The sequence below is a fragment of the Passer domesticus genome, chromosome 2 (assembly GCF_036417665.1).
Source record: "Passer domesticus isolate bPasDom1 chromosome 2, bPasDom1.hap1, whole genome shotgun sequence".
NCBI classification, from domain to species: Eukaryota; Metazoa; Chordata; class Aves; order Passeriformes; family Passeridae; genus Passer; species Passer domesticus.
In genome coordinates this window covers 118599015-118623194 of record NC_087475.1, presented here as the reverse complement: position 1 = coordinate 118623194, position 24180 = coordinate 118599015, and the positions used below count along the sequence as shown (strand labels likewise).

The 24180-nt window shown below is 39.4% G+C and overlaps 1 protein-coding gene and 1 long non-coding RNA gene across 5 annotated transcripts in view; both read left to right on the top strand.

Annotated features, from left to right (window-relative positions):
• The window catches only part of LOC135294965 (uncharacterized), a 47945-nt gene that overhangs the window by 13943 nt on the left and 9822 nt on the right, over positions 1 to 24180 (top strand). The window contains exons 2-6 of one of the 3 annotated variants that reach the window (XR_010356979.1): positions 6782 to 7742; positions 11138 to 11213; positions 12661 to 12699; positions 13965 to 14042; positions 14962 to 15003. This is a non-coding gene — a long non-coding RNA (uncharacterized LOC135294965). Of the gene's footprint in view, positions 1 to 6781; positions 8677 to 11137; positions 11214 to 12660; positions 12700 to 13964; positions 14043 to 14961; positions 15004 to 24180 lie in introns of those variants that run through there. The other 2 variants (XR_010356980.1, XR_010356978.1) reach the window with 2 other exon arrangements.
• LOC135294964 (uncharacterized) lies at positions 16374 to 22703 on the top strand. 2 transcript variants are annotated; one of them, XR_010356977.1, is made up of 2 exons: positions 16374 to 17155; positions 19649 to 22703. XR_010356977.1 is itself a non-coding variant. In XM_064410934.1 (2 exons), exons 1-2 carry the CDS (start codon positions 17168 to 17170, stop codon positions 19724 to 19726), a joined length of 2289 nt encoding a protein of 762 aa, XP_064267004.1. In that variant the 5' UTR covers positions 16374 to 17167; the 3' UTR covers positions 19727 to 22703. The 2 variants fall into 2 exon arrangements, 1 of the variants encoding a protein (XP_064267004.1); XM_064410934.1 differs by having other exon boundaries at positions 16374 to 19378.

The following is a 24180-nucleotide window of genomic DNA, read 5'->3' as shown; positions in this document are numbered from 1 at the left end:
TCTCTCTTTATTAGTTCCCAAACTAGTTTACTTCTTTCTGGGGGCTGCTTAGTGCCCTCTCACTCCTTCTTTCCTTATGTTCTCAGAGCTGCTTGCCTTTCTCTCCTGCATGTGTAGTTCTCCTAAATGCATTACAATAATAGCTATTTATGACAATTATAGCTATTTAATTGGCATCAAATCCCTGTGCTAATCCATGAATGAAGCAGTGCAAAGAGATAAAAACAGGTGACATGGATGTAATTTTGGAAAATGGTTACATATTTATTTCTAAAAGACACATATGAGACATGTTTTGTGCCTATCTACACATGGGGGGAAAAGGTTTTTAAAATACACAATCATATATTTGACTTTGTTCAGTGCCTTAGCTTGAAAATATGATCATAAAACAGAAAAACACAAGGCTGCCATTTCAAAAGCAAAATAAAATAGTAAAAAAAAAAGACAGGATCTATTTACTTATTTTATATTTGTAGGTTATGAGATAAAATGTTTTCATATATAGTGTTTACATCACCAGAGGTCTAACATACTACCTGTTAAAATTAATGACAGATTGGCCACTGAGCTTTGGGCTATCTATTAAATCTTTGGGAATCATGCCGTTAATGCTAATATCAAAGCTGACAATCTTGAAAGCAAGTAACATGATCCTTTAGCATAATTTATTAAAATTATGGTAAAATATATAAAGAGACTTGTAAATATGTCTACAGTAAAAAACAAAACAACCACAGCTGCTTGGCAAGCAGCCTTAGTATGGAATTAAATAGATGGTATTAAAATCCATAGCATTTATTTATTTGTCTTTTCCTTTATTTATTTATTTTTAATATATTATCCTGGGAGAAATCAGTGAATTGTGAGAAGGTTTCAGTTCAAATACAGGTTTATAGTTACAAGAGAGGTTATGGTTACAGTGATGGTTTAGTCACTGGTATTTTATCAATCTGATATATTAAAGTTGGGGCACAGTCACTTATTGATGTAATGGTAAGATGTATCAGCTGTATTTATATATTTAGCTTCACATTTACTCTTATTGATATTATGTCAGCATAATGTAATAACAGAAAAAAGTAATTGTGTCTTAATTTTGGGATCTGCAGATGCAGAGGACAGTCATTCTGTTTGATCCTGTACCTGGGCTTTGAAAACTTTTATAATTTTATACGGAATTTAACATTGTGATCATTTGGGAGAAATACAAAACTGTATTGAAATGTCCCTCTTTTTATGTGCAGATAAACAAATTCTCTAGTTTTGGATGCCATTTTTAGCACATAGTTTGTCCACTTCCACATGACACTTGTCTTTTTTTTGATAATGACAAAAATGTTGTGGCCCAAACAGTACTTGTTCAAAACAACAGCAATAATGAATGAGAACTTATGGAAAAACATAACATAAATTTGTGTCTGGTTTCAAACTAATTTTTTCCTACTTCTCAGCTAATCGCTAAATATGTTCCTCTACTTTAATTCAGCCTGCTGATCATCCAGTAATTTGGGTTTTTGCCTTTATAGTCTCTGATTTCAAAAAAAAAACAAAACACGTAATCAAGGCCTTTACTGCAATGTCACTTTTTGGCTGTGTATACATTTGTGTCAAGTAGGCACAAATGGTATTTCTTACACATTTAGGTCCTCACAGGGCAGGCAGGTAGATGACAGAATTTCTCCTGACAGCCCAGAGCAAACTGATACAATACAAATGAGTTCATTTAGAAGTTACCATTCTCTTCTGTTACTGATTTGGGATGTTCCATCTGCTAATAATGTATTTGTTTACAGCAAGTTTTTCCATTCATCTTTAGCCTATTAGTGGGTTTTGAGAATTTTTGGCATGTGGTCAGTTATTCCAGAGGTCTCATGGCAACAGCTGGAACACGGGAAAATCTGTGCAGCTTAGAGATGGCTTCCAGACATTTCGTTTCTGTCTCATATATTGAAGTGGAAAAAATCTTTCTTTGTGGTCAGTCATGAGAATATTTTCGACATCCAGTACTTTGTGAGTATGCAAGGACACAATAATCTGGGTAGTGATGAATACCAAGTGTTTTTCAAAGACTGGCACTCTGCCTCATCAACACATCTGCCAAGATCAGCCTTCTTAATATTAAGAAAAGAACAGTCTACTTATGGAATACAGAGAACTTGGGCTTTCTGATAGCAAATCTTGCCATTCTAAGATGAATGAACACAAATGAACAGGGAGAACTGCAAACACAGAACTCCTGTAGGTACATTACATCTTCGATACTCATGGCATTTGATGTAGTTACATAAATCAGTGCAAATGGAGAAGACCCTTTGTTTTGGGAGTTATACTTTGTCCATAGGACATGAATCTCACATTTTTTCTTTCACTTTTTGACTATGAGGAGTTCTGAACTTCCTACATTCAGTGGTCAGCGCAGCCCAGATGACTCTGCTATCCAAAAGTCTGTCTTTTCAACATAAAAAAAACCATAGTTTATTAATCTCTGTTTAAATTGAATTTACTCATGATCACCATGTTCAAGGTTATTTTCTGCAATCAGATTTCCTTCTCTATCCTTGCCACTTACCAAAACCTCATCTAAAAATAGCACAGAATCACATCTTGCTGACTCAGGAGGTATTTGGTGGTCTGTTTACTACTGCATCCTGAAATAACTGCACTTGATAATTGTACCTAGCATTAATTAGTCAGTCTGTACTACTTGCCCTATTTCTGTTGCTTCCACATTTTAGTTTCTAGTGCATATAAGCTTTGACATTTGTGTTATAATTAAACTATTCAGGATTAAAATTTTTATTTTTTTCTTTAAAAATATGTGTAAAACCAAGGTTTGATGGCTGATGCTTATTAGTAACTATAATTTCTGGGTGATTTTAGCCTTTCTTTCCTTGGACAGCTTTGTAGACTCAGAACTTTCTCTCTGGAAGTCGACACTTGGTGCTGTACAGTTCAGAAATTATAAAAATGAAAAGGGTATCCTCAGAAGTAGTCAAACCCAGCAAAAATCCAATGTTAGCTCTTGCTAACCAATTAAAACCAAATCCTAGAGAGCTTGATTATAGTTCTGTTTCTTTAGTATCTGCTTTTCCATCTTACAATGGTATTTCATTTTTCGGTTTCATTTACACTGGACACAAAGAGCTCAGAGGTTTCCCATTGTCCAACCAGCTTCTGTCCTCCAACTCAGTTATACCCTCATCTTCATTGTTTAATATCTGTTTACCTGTAATTTTTCTTTTGTGTACTAAAGCCAGATGGAGATTTACCTGACTTTTTTTCCTGACCTTCTCCCACTACTACTTTATTTCTCTTTTGTCATTTAAACCTCATTAAATGCTATTTAGATGGCTAATTTCTTTTTTTATTTGTCAGTCAGCATTTGTGGCAAGGTGTGTTTGTTGGCATTTCAGATGGAGTCCTGGACTCCTGGGACACGCATTTTTTTAATGAGCAGCCTGTTTGGTTAGATGGTAAACACATAGAGAAAATCCATCACTTAAATGCCTTTATGGCTTAATCTTATTAAGAATATTTTTTGTTTGCTCCAGTCACATTCACTTTTTATTTCCCATTCCAACTGATTCCAACCAGTTCTAATCAGATCTCACTGGCTCAAACCAGATAAAATGAGTTGAAACTGTTTTTTTCAAACTGGATCGGACAGGATATAACCAGATCCCACCAATTCAAACCTGTTGGATCAACCTGATCCAACAGGTTCGAATTTGATCCAACCAGTTCCAAAGTGGTTAAGACTGAATCCAATCACAATCAAACCAGATTAAACCAATCAAACCAGTTCCAACCAGTTCAATCTGAATTTGGTTCATCTGGTTCAAACTGGATACAATCAGTTTAAAGACTGAAATCCTGATTTTTAGAGCCCAAATTGGGGGGTGGGGGGGAAAAAAGGGTGAAATTGAGGCAACTGGGGCAAATTTTAGTGACTGTAGGGTGTTTGGGTGGCTTTTCATGGGATTTTGGGATATTTGGGGGGCATTTGGGAGGCTGGTTGAAATTTTCGTGCTTTAGGGGAATTATGAGTAGATTTTTTATAATTTTGATGGCATCCTAGGTGAACCTGGGGAGAATTTTTGGGAATTTTCACTTATTTTGAATGAATTTTGTGATATTTTTGGTGGACCTGGCTAAATTTTGCATTACTTTTGTTGATTTTATGTGGATTTTTTGGTATTTTGAGTGGATTTTGAGGGAATTCAGGATTTTGTAGGATTTTGGGAGCGAATTGGGTATTTTTGTGTGAATTTGGGGATATTTAAGATAGTTTTGGGGGAATTTGTGTGATTCTTCAAGTACTTTGTGTATATTTGGGGTGATTTAGGGGCATTTTGATGGGAATTTGATGGGATTTTGAGTGGAATTTGGAGGAATTTCATGGGATTCTTGGGATATCTTTGTGGGAGTTTATGTGAATTCACATAGATGTTGGGACATTTTGGTTGTTTATGGTTTTTTTGTCAATGTGGGGGCATTTTGGTCAAAATTTAGGGTATTTTGGTGGAGTTTCCTTATGTTTAATGGAATATTGGGGAATTTGGGAAATTTTTTTTAGGACATTTTGGTGTGGATTTGCATGGATTTGGTGGCATTTGTGCTGATTCTTGGCTATTTTGATGGGATTTTGGGACCATTCTGATGGAATTTTGGGCTATTTTGGTGGAATTTTCTAGAATTTTGTGAACCCTCACTGATGCATACCTGGCTCATATCATTGCAGCTGCTCTTCTGATTTGTCAGATTTATAACAGAAAATGGATAAAGCCACAATTAGAAAGTGAAGCAAGTTGTGCTTTTCTCAGATTGAACTGGGGCTTTCAGAAGAGTTTCCTCCATTCTGTTGGAACTGAAAAGCAATAAATCCCTGTAGTGGTCTCTGTTCAACACCTTTGAAAACCCCAGGCTCTCACCCAGGCTGAGGTTAGAAACACAAGGAATGCCAAAGGATGGTTTTACTCCCGGGGCTGTCAGCCACAGAGTCCTGGCTTATCCATTCTCCTGCCATAGTTACAGTTCCTGTGTTGTGCCCAGTGAGAGGAAATTTAATAAAATCCAAATCCTTGTCAGCAGTATAGAATGATCACCCTGGTAAACCTACTGACTGAAGAGTTGGCTCTCCAGCCACTGAGCATGTGCTGTTCCCAGTGTTCCACACTGGGAAGACAGAATAGGTTTGGAAATGTGGGAAGAGCAAACCTGCCTTTACAGATCCCATCACAGGGTAGACAGCAAGCCATGCTGGAACGCTGAGCTGACCTTTAGAAACCTGATTGTTTTCCCCATCTCCTGCTTTCCAATCCCAGCTACAGCCAGAGAGGGACATCCATCATCATTTACCATCAATACTGCAGGAGGGGAAGCAGAAGGCACTCCTGGTCCCATCTCCACTTCCATTTGTCATGACAGAAATAATAGGAAAGCAGAGCTGGCCATAACAATCCAGCCTCTTCCTAAAAGTGTGCATCACTGGCAGTGACTTTACAGCTGCTGGATCAAAGGCAAGAGAGCATGGCTGCTGCTTTCCTGAGCTTCCTGAGAAAGTGTCAGCTAAATCTATGGATGGGACATGCCACAGGGCATCCTCACCCTGCAGCACAGAGCCCACCATGGCACCCCTGGAGAGGGCCACCCCCAGGACCCTCGCTGGGGGCTGCTGGAGAATGCAGCAATGAGCGTCTGTTCCCCAGGATAGGGGAGGTTAATTACTGTGATCAGAAATATCCAGAGGGGAAAACGTTACACCAGATATTACCAATTAACCCATGAATCTAAACATGACAATTGCTGCAATTAATACAATCCTGCACTTGCACTAATTACTACTCTGTGGGAGGAGGCTGGGAGGGAGGGAGGGAGGGAGGGAGGGGGGAGTCCTGCTGGAGCAGCAGATTCCAGGCCCAGCTGGGGGTGCTACAGGGGGTCCCACCTAGAGTTGTGCCAACATCCAAGTGTCAGAGTCCATCAGAGGTTTGAAGGGGTCTCTTGTAGCTCAAACCACACCAGGGTGTTCAGGTCTTTCCACAAAACTTGTTAAATCTTCTGCAAACCAAACCTGCTCTCGGTGGCATCGATGTGAACAAACTGTTCTGCAGCACTGCCACCATGCAGGATTGAGACTGGGAGAGGAGCTGATCCCATCCCCAGCCTCGTCCCCCTCAGTTCAGAGGGGTGAACACCCCCCCCATAACCATGCCAAGGGGATTGGGGGAAGATATAAAGAAAAAAATGACTGAGGAATTTAAATCACAAAGATTTGTTGGTAGCTGTAGCTGAGCTTGGTCAAAGCATTATAGTCAGTGTGTCCAGACAGAACATTCAAACAACAAGGCTGAATATTTACTTTGTGCTCAGTGTTAAGGATAAATGAGTTCTCTGCTGTCAGCCTGTTTTGTGTTGTGAAATTAAATCAGTGCCCAATACTCCCAACATGCCTAAATACAGAATGATTTTCAAACACTCTCACACACAGAGATTTTATTCTTTACTTTTCTGCTTCTATTGATTAGGTTTTTAGTCTGGGACAGGAGATTACATACCAGTAATAAGACATACAGCCTAGTAAAAATGGGCTTAATCCATAAACAGACCAGTGTCCCGGAGCTCCTGATTTAAAGGTATGTGTGTGAATATATTCTTACTGTAGGTTAGCAAGGCTCATGTGACTTCATTCTATAATATTCATATGTCTGTAAATATTAATATATTAAGAAATATAACTATGAAAACTCTTTTCTCATCTGATTTCCTTCTGCAACAGGGTGGCCTACTTAGTGGATGATGGAAAGGCTGTGGATGCTGTCTACCTGGACTGTAGTAAAGCCTTTGACATTGTTTCCCACAGATTTTTCCTGTTCACTGACCTATGGACAACTTTGCCATAGCTTTTTGTTTTGGGAGATGACACCATGCTTCTAGTCCTGGGCAATTAAACCCAGAATCTTCTACCAGCTCTCATGGATAAAAAAACCCCAAACAAACCAACCAACAAACAAACAAAAACCCACAAAAAGCACAATAGAGATATAGACTGAATTTCAGATTTTTTCCTCTATAAACCTGTTTGCTTCCTTCACCTTAAATTCTGGAGCATCTTTCCAAAACAAATTTTTGAACCCATATGTTCTGATGAAGACTGTCACACCAGCTCAACTGCCTTATCAGACACCAGATTCTACACTGGAAGTGTGAATGCCCCACTGAAAAGAAAAAAAACTGACAGATTGGGAAGATTCAGAAATAAAACAAGAAGACACAGGAAGGTGAGCTTCTTAAATTTTACTGCTCACAAAACTACTTATTTTTCCTGCTTGCAGATTTAAAGACATATGACTGAGCTGTCACAGTGGCATGGAGGAGACATAATGAACCATGAATTGTGCTGTCTGACTTAGTCTCAGCTCTCCAGTGCTTCCAAGAAACCGAAGCCTCCAAACAAAACAAGTTGCTTTCTTTCTTTTGGTTTTGATTTATTTCAGAAAACGTGACTTCACATTCATTTGTACTGAAAAGAAATAAGGGACAGTGCACTTCTCTGTTTTAAAACTTCAAAATATGCTTATGAAATGGGACTTGCTTACAGTATTATTCAAACACAAGAATATTTTAAGTCGTATTGTACTGGATTTGGAGCTATGTCTTCTGCACCCCTCTTGAAACAGGTTGATTTGGTCCCCAGGTAGAAAATCTCCAGAGGTTTCTTTTGATGATACTTCAGCAAGGTATTTTTCCAGTTTGTGGTTGAGACTTCCAAAACCAGTGATTTTTTTTTCTATATTTAATACACCTCAACTACTGTGTCTTCTAATAATTTATTCAGTTATCCCTTGAGTTCAGCTGAAACCTTAAGCACCCACAGCACTCCTGAAAAAGATGCTGCAACCCTCGCCCACATTGTATGAGCACCATCTCCCTTTTCACTTAGTCCTTTTCACTGTTTTAAATCTGTTACCTCCCAAGTTTCTTTGTTGCCTCCCCATCCTTGCACTACAAGGGGTCAGTCTTTATTAATCCAGTACATGGAGCCACTGTGGTAATGCTCTGTTCCTGCTGACTTTTCAAAAATAATTTCATTCTGTTTGGTTACATGTACCACTGTTCATGCTAATATACTGAATTCTTCTCTCTCTTCACCTCCATTTGTAAGCCCTGCTCTGAGCAAGGTTATATGGCACAGAAAAAATAAGTTGGCTTTGAAATTCTTTTGGTACAGTATTTTGAGTGGCAGTTCATTTTTTCTATATTTTTCCATGTTTTATCATGTGTTGCTATATTTCTGTAGGGACTGTGTCCACAACAGGTTAAATAGGTTGTGTCTCTAATATGTTTTTTGAGGTTTTAAAGTGAATACTGTGATTGTCTCCTTATGGTGCATTTGGGTTCACTTTCCAGAAAGTTTTCATGTATCATTTTATAAGGATTTAATCAAATTTCTTGGTAATTTTGTTCTTTTAGGTAATATGAAGTTTTTTACTGCCTATTTGAAAACATAATGTATTCTGACTTATCTCATACAGATAGTGACAAAGTTTCCATTATTTGTTTTGTTTCAAATGTTATTTCTCCCAACTGTAGAACACTGTAATTTCACTGCTTTGGTGATTATTAGGTTAGTTTGCAGAAAAAAAAAAATCTGTTTTCAATGGATTATAATGTTATCAGTGAAAAAATATTAACAAGATTTAACTGGAATGCATAGAAATCTCAGGGGGATACATGATATACCTTGTATTGATTCTTTTACTTTATCTCTGTTATTTCTAGAAGTATAACTGGCTAACCATTTAAAAATTAAGTACAAATTTGAAATAATTTCACTAAAGGAAAGGACATATACATAGAACTTAGTCCTTAGCTATAAAAGCAAAATTCTGCATTGGTCATCTTGCTAGTCATGCTTTGTCAAAAAATTGTGTTTTCCAGTGGATAGTGTCTTAGGTCCCTGATTTCTTCTTACAAGTGATCATTGCTGTGATGATGCACAAATACATAACCTATTTAATTGCTGAAATCATGGGCCTGAAGTGTTCCAAGGCTCCACAAACATCTCTGCAGGAAGAAGTTTGTCATTAGTGATCACTTTAAAGTGGCAACGTTCGTTACAGTCGGACTTTGTGCAACTTTTGGTCACGAGAATTGTTGGCTTGGCAGAGGAATTCTCTGAGTCTCTTTGGAAGTTGTTTCCTTCTGTTCTTTTTGCAGATCTCCCTCATTTGCAAATATGCAATGTGGGTTCAAGGACTGTTCATTCATTAACCTCTGTTTATAGTTTCAGAAGATAAAGTCATGTGGATTCTTCTGGAGCTGATTACAGATTTCTGCTGATGCTTTTGTTTACAATAAATTTGAGGCTAACTACAGATAAGAGGAATAATTACTGTATTGTAGGATAAAAAAATAACAAAATGAAAAAGAAAACTGCCAACTTTTGAGGGTTTTGTAAAATAAGTTCAATTTCCTGTGGGTTTCCAGGCTGGAGGTTCATCTAAACTGTATATGTTGATATATAATACACAGCTCCCACTATGGGAAATAAGGAGAAAAATATTATTGCTTTTGGTTTTTTAAATTTTTTCTTTTTTTCCCAGTAATAATTTGCAATTTTGGCACTTGCACAATTTAATTCCTTTCTTCTAAGCTTAACATATTATCCCCCTAGTATTTTCAGCTATTCCTGATTTTGTATAAGCACAACATAAATCCATCATAAATCAATGTGTTTATACAGAAAATAAATAATAGCATTTTATCCTACATGAAAGGTAAGGAAAACACAAAGCAACAATAGCTGAAGATGCCTGTTCTTTCAACACATTCTTTGTTGCAACTTATTAAATGCAGTCAAGTATCAAAAGGAAAATAGCGTGAACTTTTTATCAAGAGCTTTAACAAAATCCTCAGAAGGCACGAAACAACAAATGATGAAACTGAAATCCAATAAGTGAGCATTTGACTTACGAATTAGTTATTCCAAGATGAAAGGCTAAACACATTAAGAAAAAATTATGCTGGTCAGGAATATAAAATAGAAGGAGTCGAAGTCTTAGGCATCCAACAGTTGAGAGTGTGAGCCATAAACCTTTATAAGGCTTTATATACACACCATGTGATGGACAAACTCTAGGCCCAGAGCCTGTTCCCTTTTTGCTCTGTGTTCTCTAGTGAGGTTGCTAGGATTTTTGGTGAAATTCACAGTGGTTTCTTAAGTGTCAGAACCCAGGGCATTCCTCTGGCTGCCCTGGGTGGCTCAAGACCCTGGCAGGGGACTCAGAGACTTTGGCACAGAGTCAAAGACACCTGTGCCTTTGATTTCAACCCATGGAGAAGATTACCAACTTTGTATGAAGATGTACAAACCACAAGAATTTAAGTAGAATGATAGTTAATTTGTCACATGGTGAAAAAGTAGAATTTTGGGGTTTTAGAATGGGGGTTCAAGGGGCAAGATGGAGGGATTTGGGCATGTCCTGTCCTTCCTCCTGTTTCTTCTTAGCCTCCATCTTCTGCTGTGATGGTGGCACTTTTGAATTGGTTTAGAGTAGAGACAGACTGTGTAACATAGGTGATAAGTACTGGAAATTTATTGTAAATAAAGTACACCTAGTTCTTAGTGTAAAATGCTGATATCACCCCAAGGGTGGTCAGTGTGCCACGAACCGACCTCCACAGGTCAGAAAAAGAATGTTATAGATAAGAAAAAATAAACAACCTTGAAAAGCAGAACTGACGCATCTCGGCTTCTTCTTCAGTCACAAGGCTGGGAAAAAATACTTCTTAATACCTCTGGAGCCATTTCAGCAGCACAAAACCCGATATTAAGGATTCTCTTTGCCACTGAGATGGCTGTTCCACTCCCAACACATGCACTCATGCACTTTTCCATGGATTCTCCCAGCCTCCCACGCCTGCCCTGCTACTTTTAGGCCAGCATCTTGCCCATTTGCAGAGAAGCATAATGGAGCATGTCAGGAAAGGATGGAAGACAAAGCTTTTGCTATTTTTTAATGCATGTTTCAGCTGCTGCTCTCACTAGTAGCTTGCTGGCACTTTATTTGGTAAGTTTCAGCTCAAAACTGACCTTAGGTAGTTCCAAAAATGTGACTCCTTTCCCTTCCAGGACCAATCAAGAACAAAGATGTGGAAGATGAATACAAGTATAGAAAAAGTGGGGAGAGAGAAAGAGGAAATCAAAGGTTTGTATATGAAATGGAAGATGAGAGGATGTAAGCTCCTGCTTCAGTAAACACTCTGGCTCTGCCCTGGGGTTGAATTGGAGACTGAGGTTTAAAATTTAGGATCTGTTAAAGCATTTTAAAGCAAATGAATGAGCGAGATCAAATTTATAACCCATCCTTTCTACTGGAATAAGTTTATGCATTTTTGATTTCTTGCAGCTGAAGAAGAAAGTCCTAAGGGTAAAAATTTAAGCTTCAGAAATATGCAGGGTTTAATAGTTGCAATAATAGACCTTTTTCCTGAAGGATCTGAAATAGAAGCATTTAACTTACTAGAAAGTAATTGCAACCTTCAATTATGTAACAAACACCCTTTTTATTTAGCTCATGCAGTATTTTTACTTGACTTTTTCAGTATTAATAGCTACACAGTGGAAAGGATTTGTAGGAAATTCAGTTTGTTTTTCAAAACTTGAGGAATAGCAAACAATCTATTATTGGAGCAATTTCTCCTGTGCTGAAAACTTAGGGAAAATATCAAAACTCTTTACTAGAAGAAGAAAGTGTTCCCTTTTTGCAAGATTTTTAGCTTTCCCTCAGAAGAGCAGGCTTCTTCTATACTAAAAATGTTTTTTTTTTCTTTATGAAGGGTGGAAAAGTTTATTATATGTTTGCTGTCTCCTGCTCTTCTGTTTGCAATAAAGCTTCACTAATGAGCAGCAATGTTCTCCAGCCAGACCTGCTAATGAGTCTTTCAATGTGTAGTGGCTGAAAGTCCCTCCTTCAGAAGCACAGCCCATAAAGTGCTACTTGTAGCACGACTATACCCAAAGGGAAAGTAAGCAGGGGTCTGGGTTTTATCTCAGACCTCGAAAGGTAGCAGTGCTTGATTGATGCATGTGGGAAAACTGAGGCTGGAACTAAGGGAATGGCTGGTGTCAAGATTAAAACAGAAGTGTGGCTTTATGAATTGAAGGTATTAGTCCAAGCTGGCCTGAGTTTTGTTGCATAGTATATTGGCATGCAACAAAATGGGAAGGGATTGGGGTTATATATTTAGCCTCTTCACCTGGACTAGTTTTATCTTCGAATACCCTTCTTTTCAGTGCAAAATTATCTACTCCTGATTTTAAAAAGTGTTATCACCTTTTCTTTTTCACCTGACAAAAATATTTGGGCTTAATTTTGATCTAGGGAATTTAAACAGACCTGGCTATTTTTATTTTTGTTTATGGCCCTATAGGCTGTATATGCAGTGAATAAATCAACAGCTCTGCAACTAAACTACAAATGTTAAAGTGTGATTTAGTATGTTATCTTTTAAAAAATGTCATGCTGCTTTATTGGGTGGTTCTGTATGTCCTGTGGTTCTTAAAAAAGGAATTAATCAGATTGTTTCCTGTATTAAATATGTCCTTAACTGGTTGCTATGACAATTGTCTTCCATTTTCTTCCTTCCTTGTAGGTTTATCTCTTTTTGATTCTGTAGAGGGAGCTTGCCAAGGTAACAATTAAGAAGTTTCTCCTTTTTTTTTTTCCCTACTTCAAGGACATTGTGTTTTGAAAAATAAAACAAAAAGTTGTATTCAAAGCTTTACACTTCCTTGCAGTGTGTCTATTCTGATTCTGCCTTTTCAGCTTTAATGAGACATACAGGATTTTAATCTTTACAATGACACATGCAATAATTATTCACATAAGAGAAACTAAATGCTTTTGTTGTCATCAATTAAACCTCTAATGACTGTAAAAGTTATTTTATAGGAATTTACTCTAGAAAATACCATATATACAAGGCCCACAGTGCCTGTGCAGAATAGTTTAAGTGACTATCTTATACAGCTGCCCAGCAGGATTTTCAGTGATGTGATTATGCAGAGAATCTTGCAGAAATCTATTTTTGAAAAGTGCTTGACAAAAAAGAACATTGTTGGTGGAAGGAAGAATAAAGCCTGGCTTTGCTAAGCCAGATTTCCTTGTTTCTTGTTCTCAAATGTTGGAAGTGTGGATACATTAAAATTTGAAGTTTTAATTTGATTTCTCTGAAAGCTCTTGAAACAATTCACCTAAATAATTTTGTAGGCATCTTTTTGAAGCTTTTAAGAGAAGGGTAAAAGCAGTAAGAGGTTTAGTGTGTCCTTTCTTGTGTAAGTAGTGTCAGATTCAAAATTCTGAAGAACGATTAAAAACGGATTTTTAACAATTCCTTCACCCTTTCTGCTTATGTATGTCAGCTGCGCATTTGTATCATTATTTTTGCATTTCACATGGTCTTTTAGACTCAGAATAAGCTAGCTGTTCTTTGTTCTGGAAATCTTCTTTACTGTTTTTCTTTGTGATCATTATCTGACCTTCCTTAGCATCTTCACCTTCATATACAACTTCTTTCTGCAGACAGCTAAGAATTATTCAAAGAAGTAAACAAGTGTCATTAAACATCCAATATAAATGAGTTGGGAAGTATGTCTTGTGCACTAAAATATTCTTTAATTTATCTTAGAAGTTTCAGTTCAGTTCTGTAGAGTCTGGTTAATTTGCTACTTTTTCTTGGATTAATTTTTCTCATTTGCCTGAGAAATGTTTAGGACAAGGACATAAGAATAGTCATACTGTGTAATACTTCAGTTCAATGAGATAACATTTGACATTGGCCATTATATGTGAATTGAAGGGTGTAGTAATTGCATTATGTACAGAATTTCTTCCCAAACTCTGAAAGTTTGTGGCTGAAGGACTACCTGTGTCAGAGGCTATTTCTTCTCATACAAGGTAAGAGAATTTCTTCCTGTCAAGAATGTAACCTGTAGGAGGCATCTGAATTTTCAACATTCCCATCATCCTGTTTCAGTAAGTCCCACATCTTAATGGGGAGAGGATTCTTTGTTTTGCATTTTGCACATCATACCTACTTTCCTAGTTCTTATGTAGGAAGATATAGTACTTTCTTCAGAATTCTATTAATGCCACCCATGATTTTATTGACTGCATGTTCTATTGTTTCTAATTTTTCAAACTCAGCAGTCCTAGGTGATTAAATTCTTTTCACATCCCTTTTTGCTTCTGTCTGAATCTTTGTCTCTTTCATGTTACTCTTTCCAGGCTACAGATGATCAGAACTTGACATAACTTCTAATGATGTGTGTATTACAGATTTATACAGTTATGCCCTCTTTTCTATTTGTTTGGGGTTTTTTTCCCACACACTGGCAAGCATTCAGTTAAGAACTGCTATCCCTTCAAGTTCTCATTCCCAATTAGTAATAGGTGTCTTAGAAATGAGCATTTCATATATCAAGCTAGAATTATTTTTGTGCAAGGCTTTGCATTTAACTCTCTTGAATTTCAACTGCCATTATTGTTAGCTACTGTCTCATTTGGTTCACTCAATCTTAATCTGTATGACCATCCTTAATAATTTGGTATCCTCAACAAATTTTGTCATGGCCTTTTCCCAGATCACTTATGAAGATGTTGGAAAGCAAAAGAACCCTGTGGACTTTTCCTTCGCTATGAAAATTTTCCATTTTCTCTTACCTTTCCTTTCTTTTGAACAATTATTTATCTATGGAGAAGCCTTTTCTCCTATTTAATGATTGTATATTTTCCTTTAGAGCCGATGGTGAGAGCTTTTCTGGGAGCCATGAAGATTAGCATTAACAAGACATTTCATATCCATATGCTTTTCCTTCCTTCAAAAATCCAACAGCCTGTAAGCCTGGACTTTCCTTCAGACGGTGTGTTGATTTTTCTTTTCCTGTTTGTGCAGCAGTCCATCTGTTCCTTGATAATGCATCTACTCCTTTTCCTGGTAAGTTTATCAATTTCAAGTTTCACAGAAGGATCCTCAAATCCTCAGATCCTCAAATCCTTTTGATATTTGGTCCCATCCCAGTAACCCAATGGGGATGGAAAGAAATTATACAATACTATTAGTAGCAAGAGTATTTTATTCTTAAAATTCCACCTAGAGTGCTGCCTAAGTATCATAAGAACCTGAAAATTTGTTCCTGTTCATTTATTGCATTCAGTCTACAACTCATTCTGTCTCCACTTTGATTTGATTCAGAGCTTCTGCTGAGAAAGACTAGAGTGAGATCCAAATACCAAAATTTATAATAAAACCCAAAATGCATTAAAAACCATTTAATCTTTCTGATGTTACCTTATATTTCCCCAGTTGTGGCCTCCAGGTGTTCTTCATATATTTCTGCTTTGATATGTTTTAGGAAAGGATCTATTGTTTTTGTGATGATATGAAGGAACAAATGATCTAGGTGCTCTTAAAGTAGCATAGGTTTAATATAATGTCTCTGTCTCAATTCTTCATTAAAGCAGTTTAACTGACAAAAAGAAATGATAGGGCTTGCAGATATTTACATTAGTGCAAAACAAAAAAAATGAATGCTTCTCCATGGTCATATTCCAGTAGTTAATCTATTTGTGAATGGAGTGTGAGCAATGCTGTGGGTCTCTTTCTCAGATATGTTGGAGAAAGGTACATCACAGATGTACCTTTTTTTGTGTGTGTTCATATTTTTCTTCTCATTGCATTTTTCAGCCCAGACAGTTGTTCTCAGCCATTTGGTAAACCCAAGGGAAATTTAGATTCCCTCCTCTCAGTGGAGAAGAATACATTAAATTTATTTTCAGCACAATTTGGCACACCTCTTGAGTTACATGTCCTACAAGTCCTGAAACAGTGTGTTGCCAATTTTCCTGCATACACATGACCTGCAGAGGCTCTCTGGATTTTACAATTTGCTCAGGTGGTGGGTGGTTTTTCTCCTACCTTCCTGGGTTGGGTGAGTCCCATGAGGGAGCTCCTGTTTGACACCAGAGCAAAATAACACCCATGAACCAATGAGCTGTACACATTTCCATGAACACAGGTCATGCTGGAAACTACAATACTGATTCACAGAATCATGATTTAGGCTAGAAAAGACTTCAAAGATTATCTAGTCCAACCCTGCTCTCTTGAGAGTTCAAGTTAAGGAAGAATAGATTTGATTCTTCTATTGACACTTTAATATATAAGAAAAGAATGTATCTTAGGAATACAGTTTCTTGCCTATATCATACAATTGCTCTATTTTTCTGCTTTGAAGAAAGGCTAGATTTTCTCACAGTTGTTTTCTATAATTGAAAGGCTCAGATTTTAGAGAACTGTTTTGAAGGAGTGTAGGGGGATGCCCCCAATGAGAGAGGGACAAACTAGCCTTTGTCCCCCAAAAAAGGAAGAAAGCCCAGAAGTTTCTCCCAACGATCAGGTGAAAAGCCACCTTATAGGACCCCAGAGACTTCACTAAAACCTTAGGGTCACCTAATTGGATGAGAGCCAAAAGATCCCGCCTGGGCCATCAGGTAGAAAAAGAGAAGACAAAAAAACTGCGAGGCTTTTGTGAAGGTGTTTTACCAGGAGCAGACCTCTGTACCTGGATCGGATTTTCTGTTTATTGTTTTTCCTTTTATTAAACAGTTTGGTTTCCAACACTGCAGCAGAAGCCATCCTGCTCATTATTTGCCTCCAAAGGTAATAGCTGAGCTATCCTTTGTGTGTATTAAGTTTTCTTTTAAAGGCTCATAAAACCCTGGCCCGACGAAACAAAACTTAATACGTGGCGCCCGAACAGAATTTCTCATATTGAGGAAGATGGTCTAGGAATTTTTGATTACCTCAATCAAAATAGGACAATTTTCCTTGGTATTTGCGTTTTTGGGGAAGCAGGCCTGCACCTGAGTTTTTTGTCGCGTTAAAAAAGAAAACTCAGAAGAAGAAATTTGGGGTTTAGAGGGAATCCCAAATCGAAGCCTCATACCGGTGAAGAAGAGGCTATAATTCAGACGGGACGGGAGCAAACGGCACACCCTCAGAGGATACTGTGAATCGGCTAAGCTGAAACTGTTGCACCCAGGACCCGGGAAAAAGTCTATACCAAGAAGGACGACCAGAAGACTCGGTGAGTTTCACCATGGGGAATCGGTTGTCAGTAGCTGAGCAGGAATTTTTTTCGTATTTTAACTATAAGTTGGAAATCCAAGATATTCAGTTTGACAAAAAACAGCTTAAAAAGCTTGTAAAATGGGTCTTAAAAGAATTCCCAAACTCAGACATGTCTCAGAAACTCGATCCAGACTTCTGGGATTCAGTTGGACTGAAATTATATAACACAGAAAAGAACAAGAAGTCCAACTTAAAGCTGCGTCCAATATTCAGGACGGTATTGAAATTTGTAATAATGGAAAATGAAAAGCAAGCAAAGACCAGGGAGAGAGCAGAATGCAGGCAGGACAGAGAAGACAGGAGAAAGCGAAGTTCTGAGGGGACCCAAAAACCTTCCTTTATCCCAGCCGAGAAACCCCGGTGGAGAGGCCGGGAGGCAGCCAGGCCAGCTGCCCCCCCGCCTGCCTCACCGACCCCATCCCGAGACAGGGGGGAGCAGACCAGCCCTGGCCAGGCTTGTCTGCAAAACCCGTCTTCCAAAAACCCTACCAGAGCAAAGTCCTCTATATCTCCTCTCAAAACCTTGCTTTGGCGTTCAAAATCGGTGAATTTTGACAGTAAAACTGGAAAAAGCCGAGCCGATAGAATCCAGTCTGAGAACAATAGAGCACGTGGCAATCGCCATTATAGCCCCGAGCCCAGCTCTGTCCTTCGTGGGCGTGGCTCGCCATCCTCGTCGGACTCCCAGGAGTCCCTGGGTGGCTGCTCCCTGAGCTCCTGTCCATCGGAGCAGGGACGCACCCCTTTTGTAGGCGGTGCCCGGTCGGTGTCCCTGCCCCTGCTCCCCGCCCACAGCCCGGGACAGCACACCCCCTCTCTGCCGAGCGTGGGAACCGGAAGTGATGCGCCGGAACTGACCCTGTCCAAAATGGCGGCGCCCATGTCCGATAACTTACCGGAACAAAAAACAAACTATTCCTATGCTCCACAATGTAATTTCAAACAATCTAAGGAAGAGTTTAACACACAGGGAGTCACAGATACCTGGCAGAGGATAAGAAAGGATGCAGTTCAGGAAGGAGAGTGGGAAATTGCATCGAAATTGAAGGTTTTTCCTGTGAAATACACTGCAGGTCCGGGACCCAGGGAAACATGGCAACAAATTAACTTTGCTGAGTTAAAAGAGATTTGCAAAGCCTCTCGTCTGTATGGTAGAGATTCTGCCTATTTCAGAAGCCTATTACAGGCCACCTTCACAGCAAACATATTCACTCCACATGATCTAAAACAGCTTTGCACATCCCTGCTATCTCCAACAGAATTTTCTCTGTGGGAACTAGCATGGAAACGTTTGTTAAACGACCTTTTAAGAGGTTATGCAGGAACTCCAGCTACTGCAAATTTGACTATAGATCAGCTCTCAGGTGAAGGAGCTCATACAGATCCTCAAATACAAGCCCGAACTCTTAGTAGACAAGTATTGCAGGATGTCAAAGAAGCAGCAAAAACAGCTTTGTTACAGGTCCCTGATGGCAACAAGCCAGAACTAGATTTCACAGAAATAAAACAGGGCATAGATGAGCCTTATATTAAGTTTTTGGACCGTTTAAAAATGGCATTAGAAAAGCAGATTCCAATAGACCGAGCCAGACAAGAGTTATTAAAACGGCTTGCAATTTCTAATGCAAACCCAACCTGTAAAAAGGCATTACGTACATTACCACAGGATCCTGAGCCCACCCTGACACAGCTAGTAGATGCTTGCAACCGCCTGAGCACCCCTGAGCATGCAGCAGCCATGCAGGCAGAAGTATTGGCCAGTGCCATCACAACAGCTCAAGAAAACACCCTAAAGCAGCAGGAAAAAGCAGTAGAAAGGCAAACACAAACCCTAGCAGAAGCTTTAATAGCATTCAAAGGTGCAATTGAGAACCAACAAATTCCAAGGGACTCGTGCCATTCGTGTGGTCAGAGAGGTCATTTTAAAAGGGGATGTCCTAGGACCCGCAGAAGGCCATTGCCAAGAAACAGTGGATGCAGAGGTTTCTGTCACAATACTAACAGCCTTTACCCAGCACAGGGTTTTTCGTGCCATCTGCCGGGAAACGTGCAGTCCAGCACGGAGCAGTGGCGTGCCACGATACAAAAACCACTGCACCAGAGGCCAGAGACCACCACAGGCCACCAAGTTCAGAACTGCAACACATCCTTGCAGGACTTCCGACCACAATGTCCCCAGGTACCAGACTGGAGCTGTCTACAGCCCAGCCAGTGATGCTAACCAATGCTGTTGCTCACACAGTGTCTACAGGACAGCTGGGACCTGAACCACAACCACGTCAGTTCTTAATAGTGGGAGTGAGCAGATCCCATGCAGAAGGGTTTTATGTCATTCCAACTGTGCTGTCTGTCACCTGTTCACAGGAAATTACAGTCTTAGCTTTGTGTCTAGACCCTCCATGTTTTTTACCCAAAGGGTTAACCATAGCGCAAGCTTTCCTCCTACCAGAGTCACAGAACAACACAGCTGTCATCGCTTGGACCAGGCACATCAGCCGCGGGCGGCCTCAGCTCACCTGTGTCCTGAAGCACCTCGGGCAAGCCATCACCCTCACTGGCCTGATAGATACCGGAGCAGACGTCACTCTGATATCGAGATCGAAATGGCCACAGGACTGGACCGTCGTGCCTACGCTGGATCAGCTGGCAGGTATTGGTGGTCACTGTGAGAGCTTTCGAAGCTCGCACGCAGTCACATTTGAGGGGCCTGAAGGTCGTGTTGCCACCACAAGACCATTCATTGTAGGAGCTGATATAGTTCTTTGGGGACGGGACATTTTATCACAATGGCATCTCAGGTTAGAAACTGGATTTTAACAAGATATCTTAGTAGCAGCAAAGGACCAAGCATCAATGCAGGAGACAACAGATCAGGTCATCTCAGCAGTAGAGAAAGCAGGACTCACTGTAGCAAAAGAAAAAATACAGACACTTCCTCCCTGGAAATATTTAGGATACAGGATGACAGAACAAACGGTAACTCCGCAGCCACTCCAGCTAAGGACAAATCCAAAGACCTTGAATGAAGTGCAGCAGCTTGTAGGCACTCTGAACTGGCTTCGTCCACTACTAGGCCTTTCAAATCAGGACTTGGCTCCTCTGGCAGATTTGTTAAGAGGAGACACAGCCTTAAACTCACCGCGAGAATTCAACAAAGAAGCTCAAAATGCTTTAGAGAAAGTGATGAGAGCCATCCAGTCACGTCAGGCTCATCGGTATAATCCTAACCTGTCTTTTTTGTTTGCAGTTTTAGGGGAGAGTCCACAACTTCATGGTTTGATATTCCAGTGGGATCTAGAGAAGAAGGACCATCTGATAATCTTAGAGTGGGTTTTCCTATCGCGTCAATTGGGTAAAACTATAACAACTTGCCCTGAAATTATTTCACAATTGATTATCAAGGCTAGATCTCGAATGCTTTCCCTTGCAGGAAGAGATTTTGCAGAAATCTTTCTGCCTGTCACAACCATCTACTTAGAATGGTTAATTCAAAATTCAGAAGTTATGCAATTTGCTTTGGAAAATTTTGCAGGAAAAATTTCAGTCAATTGTCCCAAACATGAGCTATTAAGTTCATCTTTAAAATTAATTCATAAGCCTTTAAGAAGTAATGTACCCCTTGAGGCAATCACATTTTTTACAGACGGTTCTGGGAAGTCTAAAAAATCTGTGATTGCTTGGCAAAATTCAGAGACAAAAAAAAATGGGAATCAGATATTGAGGAAGTAGATGGTTCTGCACAGATTACAGAGTTGGCAGCAGTTGTACGGGTCTTTTCAAAATTCACATTTCCTTTTAATTTAGTAACAGATTCAATTTACGTTGCAGGTGTGGTGGAAAGAGCAGAAGGATCTCTGCTAAAAGAAGTTGCTAATGATCAGTTATATAGTTTGCTCAAACAGTTAATCTTACTTCTTTCCATTCGACAAGAACCTTACTTTGTAATGCACATTCGCTCACATTCTTCTCTTCCAGGTTTCTTAGCAGAGGGAAATGCCATGGCTGATTTGTTAGCCATGCCAATCCAGCACACACTTCCTAATGTTATTGAACAAGCAAGAATGAGCCATGCTTTCTATCACCAAAATGCACCTGCTTTAGTAAGAATGTTTAACATCTCTCAGAATCAGGCAAAAGCAATTGTTCAGTCATGTCCAGATTGCCAGAAATTAGCTATACCAGCAATAGCAACAGGAGTTAACCCTCGAGGCTTAAATAGCCTGCAGATATGGCAAACGGACATCACTCAATATCAGTCATTTGCAAGGTTCAAACATATACATGTATCAATAGATACCTTCTCAGGAGCAATTTTTGCTTCTGCACATCAAGGAGAAAAAAGTAGAGATGTGATTAAACATTTCTTACAAGCATTTGCATCCCTAGGTATTCCTCAAGAAGTCAAAACTGACAACGGACCAGCCTACATTTCTAATAAATTGCAAGAGTTTTTCAAAACTTGGGGTATCAAACATACCACAGGTATTCCACATTCTTCCACAGGCCAGTCTATTGTAGAAAGAGCACACAGGTCATTGAAAATGATACTAGAAAGACAGAAAGGGGGGACAGAAGTGCTTTCTACAATAGAGAGGCTGAATAAAGCTGTATATGTTTTTAACTTCTTAAACAATTCCTTTATGGAGCAGGTACCACCAATTTTCAGGCATTTCAGCAATACCAGTCAGGCAAAGCTCAAGGAAAGACCACCAGTCTTCATCAAGGATCCAGAGACAGGACAGATTTCAGGACCCCATCCTCTTGTAACATGGGGCCGGGGGTTTGCATGCATTTCTACAAACACAGGTCTTCGATGGATCCCTGCAAAGAATGTCAAGCCACAAGTGCAGCCGATCCGAGAGCAGCAGACGGCACCAGAAGAAGAATGCACAAACAACTGAGCCACGGATAGAAGCAAAGACTGTTTTCTAAGTTTGCATTAGTTAAAATTGTTTACAAGAAAGTTTTGCATTAAAAAAGTTTTGTAGTTATTGTTGTGATAAAAAAGTTGTTAAACCTACCTCTATGTAAAAGTCACACATATAGCCAGAAATTTGAAGCCTACCTGGAAAAACACTTCACCAAAGTTAAGATAGAGAATTGGCAGCAAAAATTATTGGCATTCTAATCTATACTCCTTTCTCCTCTTTCTTTCTAAATGTATAGTAAAGGGTGAGATGAAGGAGTGTAGGGGGATGCCCCCAATGAGAGAGGGACAAACTAGCCTTTGTCCCCCAAAAAAGGAAGAAAGCCCAGAAGTTTCTCCCAACGATCAGGTGAAAAGCCACCTTATAGGACCCCAGAGACTTCACTAAAACCTTAGGGTCACCTAATTGGATGAGAGCCAAAAGATCCCGCCTGGGCCATCAGGTAGAAAAAGAGAAGACAAAAAAACTGCGAGGCTTTTGTGAAGGTGTTTTACCAGGAGCAGACCTCTGTACCTGGATCGGATTTTCTGTTTATTGTTTTTCCTTTTATTAAACAGTTTGGTTTCCAACACTGCAGCAGAAGCCATCCTGCTCATTATTTGCCTCCAAAGGTAATAGCTGAGCTATCCTTTGTGTGTATTAAGTTTTCTTTTAAAGGCTCATAAAACCCTGGCCCGACGAAACAAAACTTAATACTGTTTTGTTTTTCCTTTGCTGTAGTTAAATTACTCAAATTGACACCTTTCAGAATATATTTCTCCTATTTGAGTGTCCTGTGGTAGTTCTTTGTTTCGTGTGTGAACATTAGCCCAGATTTACTGTAGACATTTTAACAAAGAGTAGGCAGCTGTAGCTGTGCCTTTCTAATGTCAAACAATCTCTGTCAGCATGCCTGTTCTTCCTGTATAGATTATTTTAGTTTGTGTTTGGTTTTCTTGGAGCCACAAGGGATATAACACTATCCCACCTGCAATGTCTAAACCCTTACATAGCCGAGTTTCTCAATGTGCCTGTAGAAAACCAAAACATGCAAATCCCATATTGGAAGGCCAGCACAAATAAGGTTGGTTTCCACAGCACAGCTTTGAACAATTCTAAGTATTCCTGTCATGTTGCATTTTACATAACATTGCCATTATACACGGAATTCATTTAGACATCTCAGAGGTGAACATAATGGATGTCATGATGAGGAATTAGAAACCATTAGGAATGCTTGCTGGCCCTAGTGAGATCAGAAATACAAAGAATCAATTAATAGCTCTGCCAGTCAGTCTATCATGCAGATCTCAGTAAGGGAGATAAAGCATTTTTGTCCAGGTAACAATCACATCTCCTCTGGGATGGCCTGATAAAAATTCTGTTTACATGCTTCTTCTTAAATGAACTGTATGTTTCACATACTTGCTTTCTCATTACTTCACTGATTAAATTTTAAAAAACAAACCTACTAAAAAAAAGCAAACCACATGCAACCTTCCCCCTCAAACAAACTCATTTTCCTCTAGAGAAGGTTTCCCCAGTCTGCACATGGCTTCTGGAGAGTTGCTGGGTTTTTTGCTTTTGCTGAATCTCAGGCTTCTCTTGGGACCTGAGGCCAAGTGGGAAGAAGGAGCAGGACTTCTGCTTTTCTATAATTTGCTCTGCTAAATCTGGAGTTCTCATGATTTGTGAATCACAACTCGGTAAATAGGCAGAAATTGTGCTTGCAGGAGAGGTAACAGTTCCTGCCCCTGCTCTGCTTGCAGGCGAGTGGGATCACAAAGCTGGGAGAAACCTTCTGACTTGGCTCTGCAGGAAGTTATCAGGAGCCTGTTTTTCTGGGGAAAATAGGATTCTAGCCCCTGCAGGGAACAGGACATTTAGCTGAGTGCTGAGGTCAGCAGGAGCTGAGAAACAGAAGCAGGTACTTTTCAGAGAGATGAGAGGCTGCAATCACAGCTGACTCCCAGGAGAGGCCCTTCCAAAGCACCTGTGTGATGGCACCTATGACACTATTCCTCAAATGAGTGGGGCACTGCAAAGTAAAAAACTCCAATTCACATCCTAGAAA

Excerpts from the sequence above, each read along its gene's own strand:
- LOC135294964 (XM_064410934.1), top strand. The coding sequence starts at position 17,168 with ATGGGGAATCGGTTGTCAGTAGCTGAGCAGGAATTTTTTTCGTATTTT. Across the intron at positions 19,379-19,648 it reads TCCGACCACAATGTCCCCAG|AGTCACAGAACAACACAGCT; the intron begins GTACCAGACTGG and ends TCCTCCTACCAG.